Here is an 18,853-nt window from a genome sequence, read left to right on the forward strand (position 1 = left end):
CCATTCACAGACTTGTACTTTGTCTGCTGCGTCAAGGGGGGTGTGAACATTTCTAAGCGATCAGAGTATTGCAGGTTTTTCTTATTACTTAATTTTAAATTTGTTTTATTCTCTTTCCCCACCCCCTTTCTCTTTCTCTGTTCAACACACCAGAGGTTAAAATTGACTACGTGCCCCGGCAAGGTATGAACATTGTATTCAATAAATGATAGCTGTGGGGATGGGGGTAGGGGAGCTGTGGGGATGGTGGTAGGGGGAGCTGTGGGGATGGGGTGGGGGAGCTGTGGGGATGGGATGGGGGAGCTGTGGGGATGGGGGTAGGGGGAGCTGTGGAGATGAGGTGGGGGAGATGTGGGGATGGGGTAGGGGAGCTGTGGGGATAGGGGTAGGGGAGCTGTGGGGATGGGGGTAGGGGGGCTGTGGGGATGGGGGTAGGGGAGCTGTGGGGATGGGGGTAGGGGAGCTGTGGGACTGGGGATGGGGGAGCTGTGGGGATGGGGATGGGGGAGCTGTGGAGATGGGGGTAGGGGGGGCTGTGGGGATGAGGTGGGGGAGCTGTGGGGATGGGGGTAGGGGGAGCTGTGGAGATGAGGTGGGGGAGATGTGGGGATGGGGTGGGGGAGCTGTGGGGATAGGGGTAGGGGAGCTGTGGGGATGGGGTAGGGGAGCTGTGGGGATAGGGGTAGGGGAGCTGTGGGGATGGGGGTAGGGGAGCTGTGGGGATGGGGGTAGGGGAGCTGTGGGGATGGGGGTAGGGGAGCTGTGGGGATGGGGGTAGGGGAGCTGTGGGGATGGGGGTAGGGGAGCTGTGGGGATAGGGGTAGGGGAGCTGTGGGGATGGGGGTAGGGGAGCTGTGGGGATAGGGGTAGGGGAGCTGTGGGGATGGGGGTAGGGGAGCTGTGGGACTGGGGATGGGGGAGCTGTGGAGATGGGGGTAGGGGGGGCTGTGGGGATGAGGTGGGGGAGCTGTGGGGATGGGGTGGGGAAGCTGTGGGGATGGGGTGGGGGAGCTGTGGGGATAGGGGTAAGGGAGCTGTGGGGATGAGGTGGGGGAGCTGTGGGGATGGGGTGGGGGAGCTGCGGGACTGGGGATGGGGGAGCTGTGAGGATGGGGATGGGGGAGCGCTGGGGATGGGGGAGCTGCGGGGCTGGATGGGGGAGCTGCGGGGCTGGGGATGGGGGAGCTGCGGGGCTGGGGATGGGGAGCAGTGGGGATGGGGGAGCTGCAGGGATGGGGGATGTGGAGCTGTGAGGATGGGGATGGGGGAGCTGTGGGGATGGGAATGGAGGAGCTGTGGGGCTGGGGATGAGGGAGCAGTGGGGATGGGGATGGGGAAGCTGTGGGGATGTGGATGGGGATGGGGGAGCTGCAGGGATGGGGATGGGGGAGCAGTGGGGATGGGGATGGGGGAGCTGTGGGGATGGGGATGGGGAAGCTGTGGGGCTGGGGATGGGGGAGCTGTGGGGATGGGGATGGGGGAGCTGTGGGGATGGGGGATGGGGGAGCTGTGGGGATTGGGATGGGGGAGCTGTGGGGCTGGGGATGGGGGAGCTGTGGGGATGGGGATGGGGGAGCTGTGGGGATGGGGGATGGGGGAGCTGTGGGGATTGGGATGGGGTAGCTGTGGGGCTGGGGATGAGGGAGCTGTGGGGCTGTGGGATTGTGAGCTGTGGGGATGGGGATGGGGATGGGGGAGCTGTGGGGCTGTGGGATTGTGGAGCTGTGGGGATGGGGATAGGGGAGCTGTGGGGCTGTGGGATTGTGGAGCTGTGGGGATGGGGATGGGGGAGCTGTGAGGATGTGGATGGGGGAGCTGTGGGGCTGGGGATGGGGTAGCTATGGGGTGTGGGATGGGGGAGCTGTGGGACTGGGGATGGGGAAGCTGTGGGGATGGGGAAGGGGTAGCTATGGGGTGTGGGATGGGGGAGCTGTGGGGCTGGGGATGGGGGACCTGTGTGGATGGGGATGGGGGAGCTGTGGGACTGGGGATGGGGAAGCTGTGGGGCTGGGGATGGAGGAGCTGTGGGGCTGGGGATGGGGGAGCTGTGAGGATGGGGATGGGGGAGCTGTGGGGCTGAGGGTGGGGGAGCTGTATGGATGGGGATGGGGAAGCTGTGGGGCTGGGGATGGGGGAGCAGTGGGGCTGGGGATGGGGAAGCTGTGGGGCTGGGGATGGGGGAGCTGTGGGGATGGGGATGGGGGAGCTGTGGGGCTGTGGGATTGTGGAGCTGTGTGGATGGGGATGGGGGAGCTGTGGGGATGGGGTGGGGGAGCTGTGGGGCTGGGGATGGGGGAGCTGTGTGGATGGGGTGGGGGAGCTGTGGGGATGGGGATGGGGGAGCTGTGGGGATGGGGATGGGGGAGCTGTGGGGATGGGGATGGGGGAGCTGTGGGGATGGGGATGGGGAAGCTGTGGGGCTGGGGATGGGGGAGCTGTGGGACTGGGATGGGGGAGCTGTGGGGCTGGGGATGGGGGAGCTGTGGGGCTGGGGATTGTGGAGCTGTGGGGCTGGGGATGGGGGTGCTGTGGGGCTGGGGATGGGGGAGCTGTGGGGCTGGGGATGGGGGAGCTGTGGGGCTGGGGATGGGGGAGCTGTGGGGCTGGGGATGGGGGAGCTGTGGGGATGGGGATGGGGGAGCTGAGAGTCTGGGGTTAACGATGGCGATAGAGGAGCTGCAGGGATGGGGGAGCTGCAGGGATGGGGATGAGGGTCCTGTAGGATTTTAAAACAATATGTTTCTGCACTCCACAGATCCCCCCAAAATCCACCTGGACTGTTTGGGCAGAATTCCCGATGCCACCATCATTGTTGTGGCTGGGAACAAGCTCCGGCTAGATGTGCCCATCACTGGAGACCCGGTCCCTACCGTCATCTGGACTAAGGCTAACCAGGTGGGACCAGGGAGGGAGGGGGGTGGGGTTGTGGATCTCCCAATGGGGCAGACATTGGAGAATCAGAATCTAAATTCCAGGTCGGTTGATGATAGACTATAGCCCTTCCTCCTACACACATACACACAGTGATATACATTGCACTACACACACTCATAGACAGCAATACATATGGCACACAGATATCTACACGCCACACACAGTCATAAACTGTGTACACAGCAATACCTGTTACACAGTGATGTATACTGTACACACATTGTACACATGAATGCAGTGTACCCATGCTACCGATGTTTTACTGTGTACTGAGTGTACAGTAATACCTGTTGTACATATATTATAGTGTCATTCAGTGTACTTTAAAATACTATGTACAAAACATTATTGTATTGTAAAGTACACTCTTCAGTATTACCACAATAGATATTTGTACCGTAACTGAATCACATTTACTCTTTTGCCACTTACCTGGCAACTCCATTCGTATTTCCTGCAGTCTATAGTTTTCTTTAATGTCAACCATGCACCCTATTTTTAAATCCTCTATGAGCTTCTTCATCATACTCCTATGTTTAAGTGCAAATCATGAACACATACCACAAACAGAGTACTGATCCAGGACTGAGCCCTATGGAATCTCACTGGAAACAGACTCCCAATCACAAAAACGCCATCAAACATTCTTCTTTGCTTCCTCCAATGAGCCAAATTTGGATCCAACCCGTCACTTTGCCTTGGATTCCACGTTCTTTCTTGCCCCACTCACTGGCAATCCCTCATCGCCATGTTGAGGTACTGGGGATAGAGGTGAGAATTGACGTGTTCACAATTAATCTCTGAATGTTATGTGAGGTTACCACTCAAGAACCACAAGTGCCCGATGACTGGACCATCATCGCTCTATCCTCAAAGTAAGCTGGTTGGTTTAGCTCTAGTGAACTCCGTAAGATGGGATGCTGTTGTAGGCACCAACGCAAGGATGATGGGTAGCCTCGGGTGAAGGTCCGAGCTGGGTCTCAATCCAAGTGCTAGTCGGGGTGTAACTCTGACTGTGTTGCCATGGACAGGTGATCACAGAGCTGGATGGACGTGTCCACATTGAGAAACACCCTGACCACTGTGTGTTCATCATGGAGGGAGCAGAGAGGTGTGATCAGGGTGTCTACACCGTCCTAGTGAAGAACCCAGCAGGGGAAGATCGAGCCGATATCACTGTCAAAGTAGTTGGTGAGTACGTGAGACTTGAACCATAGCCTGGACGCAGTCATTGGATGATGTTATCATGTTAATGTTTCACTAGATGAGCCAGATCCCAAAGTGAAACCTGGCTTGATCGATAAAAGAAATAAAAAATAAGTCATGTATAGATTTACAACAGTTTTGAAAGATCTTAACATAAACAGTAAAACAAAGTTTCAACCTTTACCCCAGCAATATTCTTTGCAGATACTCATTCTAAGTGGAGTGTACATTGTACAGTACAGCGCAGAGTGGGCCATTTCGCCCACTATGTTGTGCCGAACATGGTGCCAAGTTAAACTAATCTTTTCTGCCTGCCATATGTCTTCTTCCCTTGCACATTCCCTTAAACACCCCTATTGTATCTGCCTCTACCACCATCCCTGGCAGTGTGTTCCATACTCCTACCACTCTCTCTGTGTCAAAAACCTTTCCCCTCACATCTCCTTTGAACTTTCCGCCTCTCATCTTGAATGCGTGCCCCCTAGTTTTAGACATTTCATCTCTGGGAAAAAGATTCTGACCATCAACCCTATCTATGCATCTCACAATCTTATCGACTTCTTTCAAGTCTCCCCATAGCCTCTGCCACTCCAGAGAAGACAAGCCGAGTTTTTCTAATCTCTAATACCTTCTAATCCAGGCAGCATGCCGGTAATTCTCTTCTGCACCCTCTCCAAAGCCCCATATCCTTCCTGTAATGTGGCGACTATTACAGGGTCACTCTTACCTTCACTCTTTAACTTTTTAATTAACTGACTCTTTTGCAGGTTTGATGAATGAGAGACCCCTTTCCAGGTTTGATAGCTTGAAAACTCTACATACACCCTCACAGCTTGAACCAAATTAGTTTGCACAAACTACTCTTCCTTATTGCTAGGGTGAACTGAAACTGGTTCGGGATAGAATTCAAAGAAAGCTGGTGCGTTTTCTTAAACTTCAGCCATTAACCCCAGAGATATTGGACACTTAAATCACATACCTTCTTGGAATTGGTGTCTTTTATGCAGATCTATTTTACATAAATTTTAAAATCCAAATTGCCAAATTGTTATCACATTAATGTAAGGTGATTGGGTTCATCACTGAGTGCAGTACTCAGACCAGTTCCTGATAACGGAACTCTCCCTCACACAAACACATCATCCCAAAAGCGGCTGTCAAGCTACATGACTGAACCACATAAGGAGGTGTTAGGGTCAACTGATTAAAAGCTTGGTCCCTGAGGGAGGCGAGGTAGAGCCGAGGAGAGTTGAGAGAGGGAGTTCCAGAGCTGTAGGCCCAAGCAACTGATGTCATAGCCACAGACAGTGTGGCAATTAAAATCAGGAACGTGAAAGAGACCAGTGTAGGAAGAGGACAGGGATCTTGGAGAGATGTGCAGGCTTGGAGATGATCACAGAGATTGTTGATAATCTGATGGGTTGGGCCATAACCGTAGGAGGAGAACAGACAGGAGTGAGAGCTTGGAGGAGGGAATGGGCAGCAGAGGGAAGTAAGGAATGAGGAGAGTGAACAACATTAGGAGACAGAGTGAAGACCAGTGTGTTACTTACAGACATGCTATTAAATTCCAAAGTCCCAGCATCCTCAAGCTCTGAAAGCCCATACCATATGGTGGTGTGTGAATCCTCAGTATGTCATCCTAATTTTCCCAAAGGTCAGAACATACCGCTGTCACTGTCGCTGGGTCAAAATCCTTGAATTCCTTCTCCAACAGCATTGTGGCGGTTCAAGAAGGCAGATCACCACCATCTTCTCATGAGGTAGATTAGATTACTTACGGTGTGGAAACAGGCCCTTCGGCCCAACAAGTCCACACCGACCCGCCGAAGAGCAGCCCACCCAGACCTATTCCCCTACATTTACCCCTTCACCTAACACTACGGGCAATTTAGCATGGCCAATTCACCTAACCTGCACATTTTTGGACTGTGGGAGGAAACTGGAGCACCCGGAGGAAACCCACGCAGACACGGGGAGAATGGGCAAACTCCACACAGTCAGTTGTTTGAGGTGGGAATTGAACCCAGGTCTCTGGCGCTGTGAGGCAGCAGTGCTAACCACTGTGCCACCCACTCATTAGGGACAGACAGCTTGTCGTCCCATAATTCCCAGAAAATATAACTATTTTTACTGTAATATATACAGTTATGCTGCTGCAAAACAAACTACAAGTGAAAATAGCCTTTGTTCAAAACTTTTTTTTCTCCCTGAATTTTATTCACTGGAAAATTAGAAATCTGTTCGTGATCCACGAGAGACCTTAACGTGTGTAATAAAATTAACATTCACTGGAATTGTGAGATTGTTACCGATCGTGATAGGATCCTATAGAGACAGGTTCCTGTGTTCACAGCCTCGTCCCAAACCCCCAGCTCATTTCTGACGAATACTAACCACCCACATTACCTGGTGCAGACACACAGCTCAGCAACAGAGAGATCCTGCTGTCTGAGGGAATACAATCCTCTTCACACACCCTCTCAACCCTCACGGCCCACCCCCTCAAACTCCATCAGCCCCTCACGGCCCACCCTCTCTTCCCAACAGAGCCCATCCCCTCACACTCCTCCCCCCCCCCCCACACTCCTCCCCCTTCGTCACTGCCCCCACCTCCCAATTCCCGTCATATTTGCCCCCCCCCACACTCCCCCCTCACATTGCCCCCCCCCCCACTCCCAACACTGCGCCCTCTCATACTTCCCCTTCATACCAGCCCCCTCTCATACTGACCCCCTCTCCCCATACACTCCCTCCTCGCTCACTGCCCCAAACAGACAATAAAGGCTGACAGCTGGGATTCTCCAGTTGACTCTGTGCGCTCTCTCTTCAGACGTCCCAGATCCCCCTGACGCTCCGTGGGTCCTCAGTGTTGGGGAGGACTGCTGCACAATCCAATGGGAGCCCCCGGCATTTGATGGAGGTCAACCTGTGCTGGGTAAGAGTGAGACTGTGCCTGAAGGTTGCAGGCCAGGTAGAAGACATGACCAAGTTATACACTGTTTTCCTCTTTTGCTCTGCTCGCGCTCTCCCTTACCTCCCTTCCTCCCTTCTGTGCTCTCTCTCTTTCTCTCTCTGTCCCCTTGATTTCTATCACTCCACTACCTATTTCTATGTCGCTTATGCTCTTTCATGAGCAACCATTCTGTTTCTATCGTCCCTTTTTTGCTTACTTTCTATTCTTCCTCTGTTTACTTGATCTCTTTATCTATTGGCATGTCTTTATTCTACCCCTTTTATACTGGCTTATTCCTGTCTGACTCTCCATCTCTCTCTCTCTCTCTCTCTATCTCTGTGTCTCTCACTTTCTGGCTTTCTCACTCGCCATCTTTCTCTGTATCTATCTGTCTCTCTTTCTCTGTGTCTGTCTGTCTGTCTATCTGTGTTTATCTGTCTCTAAACCTCCATGACACAAATTCTCTCTCTCACTGTCTCTCTCTATCTGTCTGTCTTTGTCTCTCTCTCTCTCTCTCTCTCTCTGTCTCTCACTGTCTCTCTCTCTCTATCTCTCACTGTCTCTCTCTGTCTGTCTGTCTTTGTCTCTCTCTCTCTCTCTGTCTCTCACTGTCTCTCTCTCTCTATCTCTCACTGTCTCTCTCTGTCTGTCTGTCTTTGTCTCTCTCTCTCTCTGTCTCTCACTGTCTCTCTCTCTCTATCTCTCACTGTCTCTCTCTGTCTGTCTGTCTTTGTCTCTCTCTCTCTCTGTCTCTCACTGTCTCTCTCTCTCTATCTCTCACTGTCTCTCTCTGTCTGTCTGTCTTTGTCTCTCTCTCTCTCTCTGTCTCTCACTGTCTCTCTCTCTCTATCTCTCACTGTCTCTCTCTGTCTGTCTGTCTTTGTCTCTCTCTCTCTCTCTGTCTCTCACTGTCTCTCTCTCTCTATCTCTCACTGTCTCTCTCTATCTGTCTGTCTTTGTCTCTCTCTCTCTCTCTCTCACTCTCTCTCTCACTGTCTCTCTCTCTCTATCTCTCACTGTCTCTGTCTGTCTCTCTCTCTTTCTCTGTCTCCCACCGTTGTCCCCCCTGTCCTTTTCCTCCCTCACTGCTGGGTTGGGACCACCTCTCTCTTTCTGTCTATCCTTTTCCCTTCACTCTCTTGGTTTCACAGGGTACGTGCTGGAAAGGAAGAAGAAGAACAGTTGTCGGTGGATGAGGCTGAACTTTGACCTCTGGAAGGAGACGACATATGAGGCAAAACGAATGATTGAAGGGGTTGTCTATGAGATGAGAGTCTACGCTGTCAATTCGATTGGCATGTCGCGGCACAGCCAAGCGTCCAGACCCTTCGTACCGATCGGTGAGAGTCTGACCAGGACAGGGTTGGTGGCCAGACGTGGGCAGCAACATGGGGGGAGCAGGCTGCCGGGAGGCCAGGCAGTGATACCTGGAAATGCATTGGTCTCTCGATACCCTCTCTCTCTCACGGGGAGATATCTATACACTATCTGGTATCTCTCAGTTCCCTTTCTCACACAGGGAGATATCTATACACTATCTGGTATCTCTCAGTCCTCTCTCTCTCACAGGGAGATACCTATACACTGTCTGGTATCTTTCAGTCCCCTCTCTCTCACAGGGACATATCTGTACACTCACTGGTATCTCTCAATTCCCTCTCTCTCACAGGGAGATATCTGTACACTCACTGGTATCTCTCAATTCCCTCTCTCTCACAGGGAGATATCTGTACACTCACTGGTATCTCTCAATTCCCTCTCTCTCACAGGGAGATATCTGTACACTCACTGGTATCTCTGAGCCCCTCTGTCTCTCAGGGAGATATCTGTACACTGACTGATGTCCCTCTGTCCCCTCACTCTCAGGGAGATATCTATACACTGACTGGTGTCTCCCAGACCCCCCTCTCTCTTTCTTAGGGAGATATCTGCACACCGACTGACTGGTGCGCGTGTCTCTCTCTTTCTCTCTCCCTCTCCCTCTCTCTCTCTCGAAAAGGTATCTGCACACTGACTGGTGTGTCTAAGCTGATTATTTGTTGTGTGTGAGATTGATATCCCATTGTAATAATCTGAAACATTGCTATCCCACCTAAAGTCGAGTATTAACCGATTCCTTTACTGCAGCGCCCACTAGTGAACCCACTAATCTGACTGTGGAGAATGTGAGTGACACAACCATCTCTCTGAAGTGGAGAGCTCCAGAGAAGGTGGGAGCGGCTGGATTGGATGGATATCTGGTGGAGTATTGCAAGGAGGGATGTGAGTATCTGACCACACAGCTGTTCACTGTGTACATATGTTATTCTGCCCTGAGGCTGTATACACACACTGTTCACTATTAGATCATGTTATTGTATGGGGCTGTGTACATCCTGACAATGATTGGATGTAGATTTGACATTCCTGATGGAAGGTAGCTGTGCAGTATCCAAATGCGGACAGTCACAGACATGCAAACAATGAATCTGCTTGGTTAATGACACTGTAAGTTCTAGTGACCCAATCTGAAAGTAGCTGAACACACAGCACTATGGTAACTTATCACAACGCTGCCTCAGTGCTCACACGGAACTGACTTTACACAGGGTTCTGCACAATAGTACTATGGCCATTTACAGCGAAATACCCCTGCAACTCAGTTTAATGCTGCTTTCATTTTCAATTTACAAGGAGGAGGTGATGGCCTCATGGTATTTTCGTGGGCCTGTTAATCCAGAGACCCTGGTAATGTTCTGGGAGCCTGGGTTTGAATCCCACCGTGACAGACAGACAGTTGAATTTGAAATCAAAGAAAATCTAGAATTCCGATTCTAACACTGAAACCATTGGAGATTATTGGGAGAGACCTATCCAGTTCAGTAAAGGAACAGCAACAATTTGCTGTTCTACATATCCATCATGCAAACATTTTCTCCAGCTCACTCACTATCTCAAGTTGTCTTACCTTCCTTTCTCCCCGACTTATCCCTCACTCCTGCCTCCATGTCTCTGACCACCCTTCTCTCTTTCCCTCTCTTGCCTCCTCTGTCTCCCCCTCTCCTGTCTCTATTGAACATTGAACATAGAACATTCCAGCGCAGTACAGGCCCTTCGGCCCTCGATGCTGTGCCGACCTGTGGAACCAATCTGAAGCCCATCTAAGCTACACTATTCCATTCTTATCCATATGTTTATCCAATGACCATTTAAATGCCCTTAAAGTTGGCGGGTCTATTACTGTTGCAGACAGTGCGTTCCATGTTCCTACTGCTCTCTGAGTAAAGAAACTACCCCTGACATCTGTCCTATATCTGTCATCCCTCTATGTTTCTCTCTTCGCTTCCTGGTTCTCCTCCACCTTCCTGTTTGCTTGCCCTCCTCAGCGAATGACTGGGTACCTGCTCAGCAAGGACTGACTGATCGTAACTCAATCCTAATCCATGACTTGCCCACGGGGGAGAGGATGCATTTCCGAGTGAGAGCCATCAACATGGCAGGACCAAGTGCTGCAGCCTCACTGAGCCAACCGGTCACCATCCGGGAAATAGTCCGTGAGTATCAGTCTCACACACAGACACGCACAAACACACACAGAACACACACACAGCATACATACGCATGCACACAGACACACACAAAACACGCAGACAGACACACACAGCATACATACAGATGCACACAGACACACACAAAATGCACACACAGACACACACACACACTACGGACACAGACACACACACAGCATACATACACATGCCCACAGACACACACACACAAAACACGCACACAGACACACAGCATATCTACACACGCACACAGACACACACAAAACACGCACACAGACGCATACACAAAACACGCACACACAACACGCACACAGATACATACGTGCTTACACACATACTCACACAGACCCATACTCCCAAAAAATATATACTCATTCACACACAGTCATATACATAACTTGACACATCATACATACACTCGCACATAGACAGATATATATACACACACAAACATAGACATAGACGGATGTGCACATGTGCATAAATATATGTACACACCCCAATAGATGTACATGCCTACAATGTAGGCACATAAAGGATTGGATTCAAACCCTAATCTATAGACAAGGAAATGGAGAAGGAAACAGGCAAACAAATGTGTTAGTGAGTTTTGAGAAGATTTGTAGCTCAGGTTGAGGTTCTGGATATAGGTTTGCTCGCTGAGCTGGAAGGTTCATTTTCAGGCGTTTCGTCACCCTACTAGGTAACATCTTCAGCGAGCCTCTGGATGAAACGAATGTGTAACATAGAATGATTATTATGGGGACCTTAATTATCCCAAAATGAATGAGCCATAAAAGGTTTGGAGAATGGAGTTCCTCCAATGTGTACAGGGTTCCTTCCTAACCCAGATTGCAATCAGCCCCTCAACAGCCAAAGGAATATTTGACTTTGGACTTGAACTATTCCAGAGCATAACTGTGGGCGGTGGTGGTAAAATGGCAGAAATATGAGAGAAGGATTAACTGTCAGTATCAACTAGGGAGAATCACCAGGAACGTGACAGTACAAGATCAGTTCAGAAATTTCATATGAAGAGGAGAAATCTTAAATCAGCTCATAAAACTCAAACAGGATAAAATTCTGGCCTGGAACAGAGAGTAAATATGACTGTTTCGGCTGAGCGTCACCTTCAACACATTCTCCTCTGTATTGCAGAGAGGCCCAGGATCTGTCTGCCTCGCAACCTCCGACAGAAGGTGCTGAAAGTGGTGGGAGAGTCAGTGAACCTCCTGATCCCCTTCCAGGTAAGCAATCTCCCCAGATCAGTAACACCATTCGACAAAGACACTAGCTGTCAGTCCCGTTCCACATTCCCCAAGTCCTCTTTCTGACGTCGCTCTTCCCTCAGTCCCATTCCCCTGTGTCCTCTCGAATCATTCAGGACAGAGAAGGCCGTTCAGCCCCTTGGGTCTGTACTATCAGAAATACGCTACTAGCTGCAGTAGATCCACTTTCCCACACTAGACCCATAGGCTTAAGAACACTTCACGTTCTCTTCCAAGTACTTTGTAAAGGTTTTAAGGTTTCCTGCATTAACTACCCTCCCAGGCAGAGCATTCTAGATTCCCACCAACCACTTGGTGAGAAAGACTTTTCTCAAATGCTATCTAAACCTCCTGACTTTAAAATTGTGCCTGCTTGACTAAGGAGATCAGCTGCTTTCAGTTCACCTTGTCTAAGCCCCTCATAATCTTATACTCCTCTATCAGATCTCCCCTCAACCTTCTCTGCTCCAGAGAAAACAGCCTGAACTTAAGCCATTCTCACTCCATAGCTGAAATGCTCCTTCCCAGGTAGCATCCTAGTAAATCTCCTCTGCACCCCGTCTAGTGCAATCACATCTTTGTACAGTGTGGTGACCAGACCTACACACAGTACACCAACTATGGCCTAACCAAAGTTCGATATAGCTCCATCATAATCTCCCTGCACTTACAATCTATACTTCGACTGATAAACGCAGGTGCCCCATATGTCTTCTTAGCTACCTTATTTACCTGTCCTACCACCTTCAGGGATCTGTGGACGAGCATCCCCAGTACCTTCTGTTCCCCTGACCTTTGTAGTATCCTGCCATTCATTTGAGTGTGGGAAAAGGATTCACATTTTTGGATCATTGGAATCTCTTTTGGGGTAGAAGTGACCTGTACAAGAAGGATGGATTGCACCTAAATTGGAAGGGGACTAACATACTGGCAGGGAGATTTGCTGGAGCTGCTCGAGAGGATTTAAACTAGTAAGGTGGGGAGATTGGGGAGAAGGTGGGACCCAGGGAGATAGTGAGGAAAGCGATCAATCTGAGACTGGTACAGTTGAGAACAGAAGTGAGTCAAACAGTCAGGGCAGGCAGGGACAAGGTAGGACTAATAAATTAAACTGCATTTATTTCAATGCAAGGGGCCTAACAGGGAAGGCAGATGAACTCAGGGCATGGTTAGGAACATGGGACTGGGGTATCATAGCAATTACGGAAACACGACTCAAGGATGGGCAGGACTGGCAGCTTAATGTTCCAGGACTTAGCAGGACTTATACGCTTAATGGTAAGGTCCTAGAGGGTATTGCAGAGCAAAGAGGGTGTTGCTGAACGGCACGGTGGCACAGTGGTTAGCACTGCTGCCTCACAGCGCCAGAGACCCGGGTTCAATTCCCGCCTCAGGCGACTGACTGTGTGGAGTTTGCACGTTCTCTCCGTGTCTGCGTGGGTTTCCTCCGGGTGCTCCGGTTTCCTCCCACAGTCCAAAGATGTGCAGGTCAGGTGAATTGGCCATGCTAAATTGCCCGGAGTGTTAGAGGAGAAAGTGAGGTCTGCAGATGCTGGAGATCAGAGCTGGAAATGTGTTGCTGGAAAAGCGCAGCAGGTCAGACAGCTTCCAGGGAACAGGAGAAGCGACGTTTCGGGCATAAGCCCTTCTTCCTGACCTGCTGCGCTTTTCCAGCAACACATTTCCTGCCCGTAGTGTTAGGTAAGGGGTAAATGTAGGAGTATGGGTGGGTAGCGCTTCGGCGGGGCGGTGTGGACTTGTTGGGCCAAAGGGCCTGTTTCCACACTGTAAGTAACCTAATCTAAAACCTTGGAGTGCAGGTTCATAGCTCCTTGAAAGTGGAGTCGCAGGTAGATAGGATAGTGAAGAAGGCATTTGGTATGCTTTCCTTTATTGGTCAGAGTATTGAGTACAGGAGTTGGGAGGTCATGTTGCGGCTGTACAGGACATTGGTTAGACCACTGTTGGAATATTGTGTGCAAGTCTGGTCTCCTATCAGAAGTATGTTGTGAAACTTGAAAGGGTTAAAAGATTTACAAGGCTGTTGCCAGGGTTGGAGAGTTTGAGCTATAGGCAGAGGCTGAACAGGCTGGGGCTGTTTTCCCTGGAGCGTCGGAGGCTGAGGGGTGACCTTATAGAGGTTTACAAAATCATGAGGGGCATGGATAGGATAAACAGACAAAGTCTTTCCCTGTGTGGGGGAGTCCAGAACTAGAGGGCATAGGTTTAGGGTGAGAGCGAAGAAACTTAAGGGGCAACCTTTTCACTCAGAGGGCAACCATTGGCCAAACTTTGTGCCGTCCTCAAATTTATCATCCCTCCCTCACTCTCTCTCCAGCATTATGAATATCACAACCAATGAGGGACCCAGCACTGATCCGTATGGTTTGCCATTGTACACAGGCTCCAGTCTCACAAACAGCCCTTCTGCCACCACCCTCTGTCTCCTGTCACTGAGCCAATTTTGGATCCAGCTTGCCAATTTACCTAGGATCCCATGAGCTTTTATTTTCTTCATCAATTTCCTGTGTAGGACCTTGTCAAAGGCCTTGCTGAAATCCATATAAATTTACATTAATTGTCCTATCCTCAATTAATCAATCAATCATTAATTGTCATCTTCTCAAAGGTGAACCAATTTGTTCAGCATGATCTCCCTCTGACAAAGCCATGCTGACTATCCCTGATCAAATCTTGCCTCTCTAATTAAGGATTTTCTCCAATAGTTTCCTGACTATTGATGTAAGACTCTCTGGACTATGGTTCCCTGGCCCATCTCTCCTACCTTCCCTGTAAAGTAGACCCACACCAGCAGTCCAGCAGTCCTCTGGCACCTCTATATCCAGAGACAATTTGAAAATTCGGATCAGGGCCCCGTTAAATTTGCCAAACTCTCTCATACTGCTTTGGTTCTGATGTCAATCTGCTTAAGCACTTCACAGCCCATCTTCTCCAATCCTGTACTTGTATCCTTCTTCTCCTGAGCACTCAGTACTCATGAGGGACTGATTTAACTCTCTCCCAATGACCTCTGGCTTCCTGCACCGATTACCCTCTTGGCCCCCAGTAGGCCCTATTGCTTTCCTGGCTATCCATTTCCTCTCGATATGTTTGCAGAATATCTTAGGGTTCTACATAATCCAGCATTTTCTCATGCTCCTCACTTTTACTCTTCTAATTGCTGTTTGAAGTTCCACCCTGCATTTCCTGTACTCCTCCAGGGACACCATTGTTTTACTCCCTTTTGTACCTGTAATACGCCTCTTTTATTGTTTTTAATTCAGTCATAGAGTCATACAGCACGGAAACAGACCCTTCGGTCCAACTAGTGCATGCTGAACCTAATCCAAACTAAACTGCTCCTGCCTGCTCCTGGCCCATATCCCTCCAAACCTTTCCTATTCATGTATCTATCTCAATGTTTTTTAAATGTTCCTGAATATTCCTAGACATCCATGGATCTCTGGGTTTATTGTTCCTACATTTCGCCCTGAAGGGAAGATGTTGGGCCTATACTCCCCCTGTTTCTTTTGTGAATGCTTCCCATAGTTCTGCTATAAATTTACACTCAAGTAGCTGATCCCAGTCTGGGCAATCTGCCTAACCCAATCCTTTTGTTTTATACAGACCATCTTTCTCTTTCTCCCTACCAAAGTTAAACATGCAGTGTTGTGGTCGCAATCATTAAACTGCTCCGGCATTGTCACCTTGAAAACCCTGTCTGACTTCATTCCCCAGAATTGGATCCAGGACTGCATTGTCCCTGATAGGACCAACCAACATGTTAACATACAAAAGCCCTCCTAAAACATTTCAAGAAATCTGTGCCCTCCAAACCCTTCACACTATGATTATCCCACTTAATACAGTTCCCCAGTTATTATTTTCATACACATGTCTGCTCTTCAGCTACCCGCTGACAGACCCAGCAAAATCAATGCCCCCTTTTTAATAATTCTAAATTCTAGCCAGAGAGCCTCATTTCCAGGGGATATTACCAAGCCTCAGTGCAGTAATTGACTCCTAAGTTGATAATGTGACACCACCTCCACTTTTACACCCTCTGTTGGTACCAGTGTGCACCATGACCTCCATCTTATCACCCTCCCACCTTCAGGATGCTTTGCAGCTGATCAGCCCTGACCCTGGTACCACAGAGATAACAAACCATCCTGGAGTCAGCTCTGCAGCAGCAGATTTGCCTGTCCCTTCCCCTGATAACGAATCCCCTATCATTAACGGTGTGGTTTTCTTCTTCCTCCCCTCCTGTACATTCAGGCCACTTGGGAGAATGCCAGAAGCCTGCACTTCATTGAGGTACCTGTGCTCTCCTCAGCTTCCAGGACGGAAACCCAGTTACTGAGCCTGATCCCAGGGGACTCCTGCACTGTCTGGTAGTCACCAGTTCAGCTTTTCCCTCCAGTTCCTTCAGCTATGTTGTGATCACCTCTCTAAACATGTTATCCATGTACCTCCATCTCAGTCCCATTCCCCAGTGTCCTCTCTCTCTCTGAGAGAGCTCTCCCTCAGTCCCCATTCCCCAGTGTCCTCTCTCTCTCTGAGAGAGCTCTCCCTCAGTCCCCATTCCCCAGTGTCCTCTCTCTCTCTGAGAGAGCTCTCCCTCAGTCCCATTCCCCAGTGTCCTCTTTCTCTCTCTGAGAGAGCTCTCCCTCAGTCCCCATTCCCCAGTGTCCTCTCTCTCTCTGAGAGAGCTCTCCCTCAGTCCCATTCCCCAGTGTCCTCTCTCTCTCTGAGAGAGCTCTCCCTCAGTCCCATTCCCCAGTGTCCTCTCTCTCTCTGAGAGAGCTCTCCCTCAGTCCCATTCCCCAGTGTCCTCTTTCTCTCTCTGAGAGAGCTCTCCCTCAGTCCCCATTCCCCAGTGTCCTCTCTCTCTCTGAGAGAGCTCTCCCTCAGTCCCATTCCCCAGTGTCCTCTCTCTCTCTGAGAGAGCTCTCCCTCAGTCCCATTCCCCAGTGTCCTCTCTCTCTCTGAGAGAGCTCTCCCTCAGTCCCATTCCCCAGTGTCCTCTCTCTCTCTCTCTGAGAGAGCTCTCCCTCAGTCCCATTCCCCAGTGTCCTCTCTCTCTCTGAGAGACCTCTCCCTCAGTCCCATTCCCCAGTGTCCTCTCTCTCTCTCTGAGAGAGCTCTCCCCCAGTGTCTTCTCTCTCTCTGAGAGAGCCGACCCCTCAGTCCCCATTCCCCAGTGTCCTCTCTCTCTCTGAGAGAGCTGACCCCTCAGTCCCATTCCCCATTTGCCTGTGTCCTCTCTCTGTGTCTGACAGAGCTCTCCCCTCAGTCCCATTTCCCTGTGTCCTCTCTCTCCCTCTCTGATAGAGACTCTCCCCTCAGTCCCATTCCCAATTCCCCTATGTCCTCTCTCTCTGTCTCTGACAGAGCTCTCCTCTCAGTCCTATTCCCCTTTCCCAAGTAGATGTAGGGAGGGTGCTGAGTGGGGAAATGGACTTTGGGTAGATTTGGGTCTTGGCAGTTTGACTTTGGACAGTGTAGGGAGGTGGGCAAGCAAAGAGCCTGCTGCAGTGCACCCACAAACTGTGTGTCACCCTCAGGAACACAGACTGACGTGCTGAAATGACAGACATTTGGAAAAGTCACAACAGAAACTCAGGTGGATAGAGCTTGTAAGAAGGCCTCTGGTGTATTCGCGTTCATTAGCAGAGGGATTGAATTCCAGGGTCGTGAAGTGATGTTGCAACTGTACAGGACTTTGGTTAGGCCACATTTGGAGTACGGTGTGCAGTTCTGGTCGCCTCACTTTAGGAAAGATGTGGAAGCTTTGGAGAGGGTGCAGAGAAGATTTACCAGGATGTTGCCTGGAATGGAGAATAGGTCGTACGAGGATAGGTTGAGAGTGCTAGGCCTTTTCTCGTTGGAACGGCGAAGGATGAGGGGTGACTTGATAGAGGTTTATAAGATGATCAGAGGAATAGATAGAGTAGACAGTCAGAAACTTTTTCCCCGGGTGCAACAGAGTGTTACAAGAGGACATAAATTTAAGGTGAAGGGTGGAAGGTATAGGGGAGATGTCAGGGGTGGGTTCTTTACCCAGAGAGTGGTGGGGGCATGGAATGCGCTGCCTGTGGGAGTGGTAGAGTCAGAATCATTGGTGACCTTTAAGCGGCAATTGGATAGGTACATGGATGGGTGCTTAAGCTAGGACAAATGTTCGGCACAACATCGTGGGCCGAAGGGCCTGTTCTGTGCTGTATTGTTCTATGTTCTATGAAACGTATTGATCCGAGTCTCCAGCAATCTGAACATTGGCAGTCCCCCAGAGACTGAGCCGCACTGTGGAGAAACAGTGTTAGCCCCCCACCAGTCCTGCACAGAATCATCTACCTCCTTACACCCATGGATTGGGAGTTACTCCATTCCTGTCCCTCAATCTAACACCCTGGGGAGAGGGGCATACCCCGTCACTCACTCCAGTATCCTGGGGATAGAACAGAGAACAGCAACAGCAGAGAAATGGGCCCTTTAGTCCACAATGTTGTGCCAAAAATGATGCCAAATTTGATGAATCCCTTCTGCCCACCCTTGGTCCATATCTCTCCATTTCTTGCATCTTAACGTTTTTATCTACAAGTCCCTTCAATGTCGCTATCGTACCTGCCTCCACCATCACCCCTGGGAGTGTGTTCCAGACTCCCACCACTCTCTGTGTCAAAAAGCGTACCCCTCACATCTCCTTTGAACTTTTCCCAGTTTCACCTTAAATGCACGCCCTCTAACTATTACACTTTTCAACTCTGGGGAAAAGGATTCTGATTGTCAACTCTATCGATGTATCTCATGATTTTATAGATTTCTATCAAGTCTCCCCTCAGCCTTCACTTCTCCAGAGAATACAACCCAAGTTTTTCTGGCCTCTCCTTATTACTCATGCCCTCTAAACCAGGCAGCACCCTGGTAAACCTCTTCTG

General features: G+C 50.1%; 1 protein-coding gene across 1 annotated transcript in view; it reads left to right on the forward strand.

The window, feature by feature from the left end:
* LOC122558014 (myosin-binding protein C, cardiac-type-like) overlaps positions 1 to 18,853 on the forward strand; it is a 90,552-nt gene that overhangs the window by 53,566 nt on the left and 18,133 nt on the right. Inside the window, exons 18-25 of the mRNA XM_087996830.1 lie at positions 154 to 183; positions 2,756 to 2,895; positions 3,966 to 4,125; positions 6,974 to 7,078; positions 8,248 to 8,436; positions 9,224 to 9,358; positions 10,462 to 10,629; positions 11,803 to 11,891. Coding sequence (XP_087852956.1) covers positions 154 to 183; positions 2,756 to 2,895; positions 3,966 to 4,125; positions 6,974 to 7,078; positions 8,248 to 8,436; positions 9,224 to 9,358; positions 10,462 to 10,629; positions 11,803 to 11,891 — 1,016 coding nt within the window. The remainder of the gene's footprint in view (positions 1 to 153; positions 184 to 2,755; positions 2,896 to 3,965; positions 4,126 to 6,973; positions 7,079 to 8,247; positions 8,437 to 9,223; positions 9,359 to 10,461; positions 10,630 to 11,802; positions 11,892 to 18,853) is intronic.

Source organism: Chiloscyllium plagiosum, unplaced genomic scaffold (assembly GCF_037043375.1).
Source record: "Chiloscyllium plagiosum isolate Xiang-an unplaced genomic scaffold, Cpla_swu_hap1 HiC_scaffold_18, whole genome shotgun sequence".
Classification (NCBI taxonomy): domain Eukaryota; kingdom Metazoa; phylum Chordata; class Chondrichthyes; order Orectolobiformes; family Hemiscylliidae; genus Chiloscyllium; species Chiloscyllium plagiosum.